General features: G+C 28.4%; 3 protein-coding genes across 9 annotated transcripts in view; 1 reads left to right on the forward strand and 2 right to left on the reverse strand.

The window, feature by feature from the left end:
• Positions 1-463: 463 nt before the first annotated feature.
• On the reverse strand, positions 464-3,252 carry LOC106785803. Of its 3 annotated transcripts, none has more exons than XM_014746536.1 (4): positions 3,182-3,252; positions 2,088-2,572; positions 1,181-1,976; positions 464-1,101 (listed from the first exon to the last, which is right to left on the reverse strand). In XM_014746536.1, the coding sequence occupies exons 2-4, from the start codon at positions 2,548-2,550 to the stop codon at positions 885-887; spliced, it is 1,476 nt and encodes a 491-aa protein (XP_014602022.1). In that variant the 5' UTR covers positions 2,551-2,572; positions 3,182-3,252; the 3' UTR covers positions 464-884. The 3 variants fall into 3 exon arrangements, with proteins under 3 accessions (XP_014602022.1, XP_014602021.1, XP_014602020.1); XM_014746535.1 differs by lacking the exon at positions 3,182-3,252 and adding an exon at positions 2,831-2,999; XM_014746534.1 differs by lacking the exon at positions 3,182-3,252 and adding an exon at positions 2,802-2,999.
• On the forward strand, positions 3,187-7,029 carry LOC106785801. Of its 3 annotated transcripts, none has more exons than XM_014746531.1 (11): positions 3,187-3,275; positions 4,689-4,803; positions 4,884-4,987; positions 5,059-5,130; positions 5,201-5,301; positions 5,362-5,465; positions 5,555-5,796; positions 5,874-6,049; positions 6,195-6,339; positions 6,412-6,611; positions 6,700-7,029. In XM_014746531.1, the coding sequence occupies exons 1-11, from the start codon at positions 3,261-3,263 to the stop codon at positions 6,920-6,922; spliced, it is 1,497 nt and encodes a 498-aa protein (XP_014602017.1). In that variant the 5' UTR covers positions 3,187-3,260; the 3' UTR covers positions 6,923-7,029. The 3 variants fall into 3 exon arrangements, with proteins under 3 accessions (XP_014602017.1, XP_014602019.1, XP_014602018.1); XM_014746533.1 differs by lacking the exon at positions 3,187-3,275 and adding an exon at positions 3,288-3,429; XM_014746532.1 differs by lacking the exon at positions 3,187-3,275 and adding an exon at positions 3,617-3,944.
• Positions 6,961-9,488, reverse strand: part of LOC106785804 (60S ribosomal protein L18) — a 3,475-nt gene continuing 947 nt past the window's right edge. Inside the window, exons 1-4 of one of the 3 annotated variants that reach the window (XM_014746538.1) lie at positions 8,194-8,245; positions 7,968-8,054; positions 7,399-7,605; positions 6,961-7,300 (exon numbers count right to left, since the gene is read on the reverse strand). In XM_014746538.1, coding sequence (XP_014602024.1) covers positions 7,031-7,300; positions 7,399-7,605; positions 7,968-8,054; positions 8,194-8,196 — 567 coding nt within the window. In that variant the 5' untranslated portion in view covers positions 8,197-8,245 and the 3' untranslated portion in view covers positions 6,961-7,030. Of the gene's footprint in view, positions 7,301-7,398; positions 7,606-7,967; positions 8,055-8,193; positions 8,246-9,488 lie in introns of those variants that run through there. The other 2 variants (XM_014746539.1, XM_014746540.1) reach the window with 2 other exon arrangements.

Raw genomic sequence — 9,488 nt, forward strand, 5'->3', positions numbered from 1 at the left:
CATTACATATAAATTTATAATTAGCAACAATAATATATATAACCAATACGGAAAAATGGATAACACAAATTCTTTTTATTTTACAAGTATCACATCGGAGCAATTAATTTTAACGGTTATTAATGAAGATGTATATCATAAATTCAATAATTTCTTATTCCCTTGATTCAAATGGATATTCTCTTGTTTGGAACTGTGACGAATTTATAATGAATTCATAACATAGATAGAATATAAGCTTGACTTAAGCAAAGATTATTAAATAATTGATTTAATGATTTGTAATATCATAAAAATTTAAAGATATTTATAAAAAATAATAAAAGTCATTATACGAATAATTATCTAGGAAGATTTATATTACTTTTGGACAGATACTCATTTACCAAAAGTTATAAATTTTTAACATTATTATATATAGTGTTTTATAAAAAAAAGAGATCACAATTTTATTTTTCCTAAATATAAGTAAAGATTGGCATATCTTCAAAATAATAATGAAATAAATTGTTAATCTAAATTACCATGCTACTAATTATAAATAGTTTCTAATAGAAATGTATATAGATAATATTGAATGAATATTATTATGCCCTTCAAATATATAAATGAAAATATTTATACTTCAATAATAACCCTGCTTTCAATTAGAAAATACATAAAATCTCATACGATACCATTAAGCATTGTATACAAGAGATATACAAAGTTCAAACTATTTTTAGAAAGCTAATATATGAAAGATATATTTATAAGAACTATTTAAAACATATTCGCGTGTGAAACATTTCTATCACTCATATTAAGTATTTGCAATGACTTGATAGACAAGTAAATTTAATATATTCATGCTTAAAATTGATGGTAACATATGCTTATTGCTATTACTGCATGACCATGTAAATTTCATCTTGTGAAGATTGTTGTACTTCAAGATGATAAGAATTGATGACTTTTGGTCTAGGTGACATTGGAACGTATTCAGAATTATCTATTATTGCTTGCTGTGGTTGCATTATTTTATATTCAGAAAGTGGTGTGATGTCATTTGGAGTAACTGATCTAGTATCTCCTTCAGAATCTAAACCATCTTCGCTAATACTACAAAAAATTAATATATAAAATTAAATTGATGTAATGAAAATATTCTAGAAATAAAATACTGTTTAATAAAACGAACCTGCCATTCCTAGTAGATGCAGATCCACACCGCTGTCGAGGTGGTAGCGGTGGCGGTTGCAGTTGAAGACCATGAGAATTAAAAATAAGTTCTTCTGGATCTTCATAAAAATTAGAAGTTACTGATACAATTCTGGAACAATTAGTATTATCAATAATTTCTTCATAAACTCCGGAAGCCACAGAAACATTGGAAACTCTTCTATTCGATGAAGTATCATCTAAATCTTTAATACTAGATACAATATCAGGAATACTAGATGGTTTTTGTTGATAAATATTATCAAAAACTCTGGTGAGAATAGGTTTCTTCCCATTCACAACTTTATCAAGGTTATGACTGTTTGTCATATCATTTAATGATTTAACATCATTTCCTGAACGAGAAGATAAAAGTAATCCTAATCCTGCATTAATAAGACTAAATGCAATTTTGCTCTTTATTGCTGGAAAAGTTGTTGTACTTTCTTCACAATGTCCTAATATTCTAAGATCACCTTCGCTTAAACTTAAAGGCCTCTGATCGATATGTTTGTGCCTTGGACCACGGCCCTGAGTCACTAAGTCTTGTAACAATTTACTAGCTTTTAAACAAAATACATGAAGTTCCCCGACTCCAGCACGGAACTCTTTAGTGGTATGAATTACACATATACGTTTAACATCTTCTGGACGACCCACTGTAGTTAAATGAAATTGTTTCATTTCTTTCCATTCTAGATGCAGTATTATTTCACCAGTATGAATATCTTTGATAAATACTCCTATTTGACTGGCTACTAAATCTCCATATAAACCTATAGAAAATTAGAAACTTTTTAGAATATATTATACATAAATGTAAGTATAATACCAAATAAAAATTAAAATAAAATAAATAATTCAATAAGAATAATGATTTAAATTACCAGTTAAACCAGCTAATCTGGAATGTGCGTTATCTATTAAAGAAATATTATAAGACCGGTCCATGAATCTATGTCTTCTTGGTTTTAATAATTGACGAATATCTGACATCCAACGTTGTGTCTCTGTTTCAGAGCAACCCGATAGATACAATAATGGTTTTCTTTCTTTATTTAAGAATATGCCAAATGCAAACTGTTTAGATTTAGATTGAGTACGATATACAATAGCATCATAGGGTACTATAATAGAATTTTCCTTTTCATTTTGAGAAATCCCACCACTGCTTATACCATAGTCTAATTGTATTTCTAAACCTGGTCCCAATTTTTTTACCATACACCAATGTCTTTTCCAAACTTTCCATGGAGCTAAAGATCTTTTTCTCACTTTTTGTGTTAAGCATCTTGTTCCTGACAATTTAGCATCCAAAAAGCCACAATATATTTCTGTATCTTCTGCCATATATTATAAGTAATAATGTTCCCTAATAATGTATACAAAATAAAATTAACTTAATAATATTGTTATTAAAGAAAATTATTAAAAATAAATAGCAACAGTTATTCCAAATATTACAAAAGTATAAATGAATGCACTTGAAACGATTGAAATAAAATAAGACATTTTTAATAATAAATTTGTATACACAAATAAACAAATATATATAAAGAAAAGCAGAAAAAAGAAAAAGAGAGAAAAAGAAATGAAATAACCTTTCACAAATCATTTAGTAACTTTTCACCTCAAATCTCCTTAATCTTTAAATGATCAAAATGGAAATAAATCATCGTTGCAAATTGAAGAAATATAAAATCGGTGTTCGTTAAATCTCTTCGATGTATGACAATATATAATCACTTTAAACTAGAGATGCCGATTTTAAATCGATATCTCGAAGCTCGATCTTCCGCGTCCAAATTTTCGATATTTTAGAAATAATTATAAAAATTATATAATTTGGTTTTGCAAGTATAGATACAGTAAAGATCAATTTTTTATTTAAAAAAAAAAAAAAAAAAAAAAAAAAAACAAATTCTTATATCGATAATATAATTGTAAAATAAGAACTTAGAATTTCAGAACATAATCGTACTTTTTCTTGTTATGAGTTATGATGTTGGCTTCCCTGGTGTGAAAAATCGTTGCCTAGTCGATATGTTGGACTTCCTGCGATGAAAAATTGGATGGTTTGTTTGTATATTCAACATTACATTATATTCAACGTTGCCAAGAGAAATCCCTCTCATGTAAAATAACATAATCCCCACTGCCACTCTCACGTCACCTGCGTCACGTGACAAGGGTTATGTCCTGTCATACGCCGACACACCTTAAACCTAAGTTAATCATAAACCTTTTGATATTGTAACACTTATTATACCATATTATATTATTACCCAGAATTTAAATTCAGAAAATTCAAAACCAGCTTATAGTATTTTATAATTTAACGACAATTTAACATTAGTTTAAACAGAAATGTTACAAATTTGAAATGTTGTAAATATTAAATTAATTGCAATATAAATCATTCTCAATAGTGAGTCGATTTCGATGGGATGAATTTTCTCAATTTACATATATTAGGAATATAAAAATGATGCATTATGTTTTTATTCATTTGATCGACAATATAAACATTCTTTGTCATTGGCATTAATATTAATAAAGGAAAGATGCGAATTACGTATTCCTTATTAAATATGGAATAAATTGAAGGCATAGCAACGTCAATGACGTTATCGGTGAACAGTCATCATTATTAAACATGTAATCTGTTTAATCTGTTACTCTTGGCAACTAGTCGGATAACAGACAACAAAAATATTCAGTTTAATGTTCTATTTTATTAATAGGCAAGTATTTCTTATCAGAACTAATATTTTTATCTTACACTGTCATCAATCTATTATTCATATTTGCAATTTTATAAAAATAACTTTTTCTTTATTTATAAATTAATAATGTTTAAACTAAAAAAAAAAACTGAAATTAATTATCTGTAATAATTGGAATTACTCTTGGTATTTTAACTCTGGATTGTTTATAAATAAAATAAATATAATATCTATTTACGTGACTTTGAAAGAGAAAAACAAAATAATATCGTTACTCTTCTTTCACTCTGTAATTATATGCACGCCACGCAAGTATTTGTGACTGGCAAAAGTATAATTTATTCGGAATAGTTTGCGTGTCCTCACTGTCACCGACATCTCCATAATGACATTATACTAATAGCCCTTAAAGTTCCCTGATATAATGATCGTAAAATTGCTAATAAATAAACCTATTAAAGTTCTCTGTCCTGTACTTTCTGTTGAATAGGATTAAGTTATTCTTGCTCGTAGCTTCGTACAGGACTGTATTCCTCGAGAAATCCTTCATAAATAATCATTATAGTTTAGTCAACTGTTATTGAATAAAAAAAAAATAATTATAATAAAATCTAGAGAGAGAAATTGTTAAATCTTGCATAACTATTTTCATATCTTTTTTTAAAAATGTTACGCCGTAAAAGGGTATAAATTTACTTTGACTATTATCTTTCTATTATTTCCTTAATTTTAATTAATAGCGTTATGTTATTCATTTTACAGGGTGCCGGAAAGGGTATTAAAAAAATGGCTAAGAAAACAATACCTACTGCACTTCAAACTGATGTTACTAATGATGATGAATGGGCTCAAATCTTAACTAAAAAGGGCTTGTTAGGAAAGTACTATTACTTGAATAAAAAAAAAAATACTATACTATTGTTATTACTTCATTTAATCTTTTTTTTTCTTTTACAGTGGTTGATATCTATGCTGCATGGAGCGGACCGTGTACGGGTATGGTGAGCACTTTAAAAAAAATTAAAATGGAAATTGGCGGGGACGCGTTAAGTTATGCTACGGTAATTTTATCTATTTTTATTATCAACTAAGTTTTTAATAATGATTGAAACAGTAATGAACAATTTTGCAGGCAAGGTGCGATAATATAACGGATCTGCAGCGTTTTAAAGAAAAAAGCGAACCTATTTGGATGTTTATTCGTGTAAATAAATGCGTCTACTTAATTTCATTAAAGAAAATGAAATATTAAATATTTATTTTGATATTCACAGGATGGTATGATGATTAATTTAATGTTCGGCGCGCATTGTCCACAATTGGTCAAAATGTTGACCACGGAATTTCAAAAAATTCAAAATGGAGATGAACCGGAGTAAGTTTGTATTACGTTTTTTATATTAATATCTTATTTTTATTTATCTTTAAATTATAGATTCTGTATATCTGTAAACGAATGTAGTCCAGAAGAAAATACACGAATGCGCGTAGCCGAAGAAGCTCGAATAACTAAGGAAGCAGAAAAGAAAGCTCAAAAGGGTATTTACAAAAGCATTGGTATCATTATTAAAATTAAATTAATTTTTTATTATTAATATTTATTTACGCTTATAATGAATCTTTTATAGAAGCAGAAACTAAAGCAAAATACGAAGCAGAAATGAATCATTTAACCAATTCGTTAATTGATGAAACTTGTCTCTTATTATATCCATGGATATTTAAAGATGAAGAAGGCCATAAAAGAGATAAAAAATGTTGCCCACCGTACGTGGAATTAGTTGAAGAAATCTTGTCAGGGAATTATATTATTGAACAGGAAATACGAAAACGATTGAACGAAGATATCCTTGATAAAATGTTTCACGAGGTTCTATTATTGAACTTATTTTCTTTTATATTTTTTTTGTAAACACAAATCACAATTAAATCATTTCTTCTTTTTAGTCTGATTATGTACTCACGGATCATGCAAGACAATTGATTTTAGACGGTAAATGTATGCTTATGCGTTTAAGAAGAAATGAATCTACAAATGAAATGGACGTTCATCAGCATTTGATTACTTTACTGTTTGGACAATCAGTGTTACCTTCTACAGATCAGTGCTTCACGGATGAGATGTAATACAAAAATCATTCTTAATAAGGAACAACTATATTTTAACTCTTTCTTGCCGTAATTTATTTATCTCGAATTTCGACAGAAATAGTAAATTTTACAAGTAATATTGAATGTTTTTGATAAAAAAAAATATTTGTTTAATAGCTATTGTGGTCGACATCGACCAGCTGTAATATCAGCGGAAATGGAAAATGATCCATTTCCTATTGTCTGGACTCCACCAAATGCTAAAAACAAGGCAACTGTATTTCGTTTGATTTTCAGTAAATATACAGATACCACATATCCAGTAAGTAAGTATGCAATTTCAAATATTTTAATATCAAAGAAATTAATTTAACCATTATGGAAAATTTTATAGTATGAAGATAAGACTAAAAACGAACCAATAATTATTTTCAAATACGACAGTACGAGGAAGAACGAGTTGAAAATGGTTTTGGAAATGTACAACGATGAAGTCGTAGATTTTGGAGTTTTTGAGTGTGATAAACTTTCAAATATTAAGTTGATAGCAAAATCAATTGAAGATTTCGAGTCTAATACTGAAGAAAAAACAGGGTATATTTTCAAAGATTAAATATTACATAGTAAAGACTATATTAAAAAAAAGTATGAAAACTAAAAGATTTCATATTTTTCTTTACAGTTATGAAGTATTTATATGTACTGTAAAAAAGGTAGGACGCGAAGCATTTTTAGCATTTGCTGGCATTGGTCCATTTTATGTTAGTGATAATCATGAAAGTGCAAACGAAGAATCGAAATTATATTTTCCAAGCGTTAGTGCATTGGAAGAAATACAGTCTGATGATGAAGATAAGATAGAAGAAGTAATAGATGAAGCAGTGACAATAGAAAATATTAATTAAATTATTGTGGAAAGGGAAAAGATAAAAAAAAATATGAGAACGTGTAAAACCAGCATTTATTTTCCATGAGTTCAATGGCACAATAAATGATGGCATACCTTTAAGAGTTTATTTCTTATAACCACAACTACGCCTACGGCCTCTGGCTCTTTCAAATTTCCTACCCTTTGAACGTACTAAGGGTTTTGTATGCGAGTGTGGAACACCTGGTGCCAATCCAAAGTGTTTCACAGCCTCGCGTGCATTACGTCTACCTTGCATCAAAACTGTTTTTTTCCCAAGAGGGGCACGAAGAGCTAACTGATCAAAAGTAATTATTTCACCACCAGCTTTTAAGATGCGGCCTCTAGCCTTTTCAGTAATACGTAATGCGCAAACCTAAGATACAAAATAAGTATATGTTATTAATTAAATTCTATATAAATAAGCTGTACATATGTAAATGTCAATAGTTACGGGTATTGTACAAATCTTACTGTTAATTTCGGAATATTAAAAATTCGAGCATCATCTGTAACAGTTCCGACGATCACTGCAATGCAATCTTCACGCCCAGGTTTTTTCATAAGCCTGACAACACGTGCTAAGGAAATTGGAGGTCGATGAATCTTACTCATAAACAGACGTTTCAGAATGATTTGATTGAATTTTGAATTTGTTCTACGTGCCAAGAATCGGTAGAGCTAAAATACAAAAAATATATCTTTAAAAGATCTTGATAATCAACAATTATTTTCATTTATACACTAGATAATGATGTACAATGTATGCATGTGTCAACTAATATAATTGCCTTTTCTTTTAAACGAAAAGACAGAATAGGAAAGCTGACTAATTTCTATAGCGAATTTACAAAATTGAATTAGTCTATATTTGCTAAGACTAACACAGAGTGCTATTCGCAATAACCTTACAGATAACATAACCTTACTTCTAAAAAATCAGTGTAAAGGTTTTATAAAAAATATAAAACTTCGGTTAGAATCTTAATACAAGAATTAAGTGAAACTCTTCTCGACAAAATCCAATAAAAAGAATGACTTACTTTTACAAGAAGCCGTAAGTAAACATCTTGTGATTTCGGTTCTGTTCGTCGAACCTTTCTATCGTGTTTGTGATTAATATCGATACCCTGGAAGAAGAATAGTTATCGTTTAATTAAGTTTTTTTATTTTGCGTCTGTAGAAGAATTATATTTTGTTCCGATTTTTGCACAAATGAGATATTTTGTTTGATTATTTTAAGAATAGAAAATTTTCACATCATCTCACCATTTTAACAATCCGGAAAAGAAAGCATGCTCAGGAGTATCTTGAACTAAAATGAAAAAACGTACGATATAGAGGGCGCTTAACACGAACTTTTAAAATTATGATCTACCTGTAAACTTTAATAATACAAATTTTATTTTGTGGGTAACATAATCGTATATTAAGAAGTACAATTTACAAAATTTAAAAATTTTACGAATCAAATTAATTGAAAGGACTGAATTTACAATATCAAATAATTAGTTCAGTTACGCACTCTATAGTATATTTTATACACTATTGATTTATATGTATGTGTTACCATTAATTTGTATAATTCAGTAAATTCACGAAAAACTTAGATGTTACACGAAATAATTAACATATAATATTTAGAAAAGCATTTAAAAATAATTTTATTATATACTTAAATTAGTTGTTTTAGGAAATAATTAAGTAAAATATGATTTCACGAAAGACGAGTATTTAAAGTATGAAATTATTGTATTAATTAAGTAATACATTTATCTGTAACTTCACATTATAATTACTAAATGATGAAATATTTGAAAAATAGAGTAAACATCAATTTGTTTGTCGATTTATCCCACAAGCGTATCAAACGTTTCGAGATTTCTTTGATGTGTGCTTCTTTTATTATACTTCTTAAATATGCTAATAATTATGACAGTGTACTAAGTAAAATAATTGAAAAAATTAATTTTATGATTTATTTTATATTACAATTATTTAAATTAGAATGTGTAACGGCATTAGCCATCATCACACCTTTGACACAATTTCGATGAATTACTGAAAAAAATTAGATTAAAAAGCAATCTAGTTTGGAGTTAAAATTCAATTGTTCCAGTTTTTGAAGATAATTTTCAACACAATAGAGAATCAAAGTCTACAAGTTAACATTTATATGAATGTTTACTTATTATAAAATCTTGCGCCCACATAACTGATGACACATTAAGAGTTTACTTCTTATAGCCGCAACTACGCCTACGGCCTCTGGCTCTTTCAAATTTTCTACCCTTTGAACGTACTAGGGGTTTTGTATGCGAGTGTGGAACACCTGGTGCCAGTCCAAAGTGTTTCACAGCCTCGCGTGCATTACGTCTACCTTGCATCAAAACTGTTTTTTTTCCAAGAGGAGCACGAAGAGCTAACTGATCAAAAGTAATTATTTCACCACCAGCTTTCAAGATGCGACCTCTAGCCTTTTCAGTAATACGTAATGCGCAAACCTAAGATACAAAATAAGTATATGTTATTAATTAAATTCTATATAAATAAGCTGTACATAT

This window comes from Polistes canadensis, unplaced genomic scaffold (assembly GCF_001313835.1).
Source record: "Polistes canadensis isolate GaletaPanama2010 unplaced genomic scaffold, ASM131383v1 scaffold_57, whole genome shotgun sequence".
Lineage (NCBI taxonomy): Eukaryota > Metazoa > Arthropoda > Insecta > Hymenoptera > Vespidae > Polistes > Polistes canadensis.

What these genes read in the sequence shown, in the direction of transcription:
- LOC106785801 (XM_014746531.1), top strand. An exon ending in AACTAAAAAGGGCTTGTTAG is followed by an intron (nt 4,804 to 4,883) that starts GAAAGTACTATT and finishes TTTCTTTTACAG; the next exon opens with TGGTTGATATCTATGCTGCA. An exon ending in ACGCGTTAAGTTATGCTACG is followed by an intron (nt 4,988 to 5,058) that starts GTAATTTTATCT and finishes ACAATTTTGCAG; the next exon opens with GCAAGGTGCGATAATATAAC.
- LOC106785803 (XM_014746536.1), bottom strand. Translation starts at nt 2,550, where the DNA reads ATGGCAGAAGATACAGAAATATATTGTGGCTTTTTGGATGCTAAATTG. An exon ending in CAGATTAGCTGGTTTAACTG is followed by an intron (nt 1,977 to 2,087) that starts GTAATTTAAATC and finishes AATTTTCTATAG; the next exon opens with GTTTATATGGAGATTTAGTA. An exon ending in GCATCTACTAGGAATGGCAG is followed by an intron (nt 1,102 to 1,180) that starts GTTCGTTTTATT and finishes AATTTTTTGTAG; the next exon opens with TATTAGCGAAGATGGTTTAG.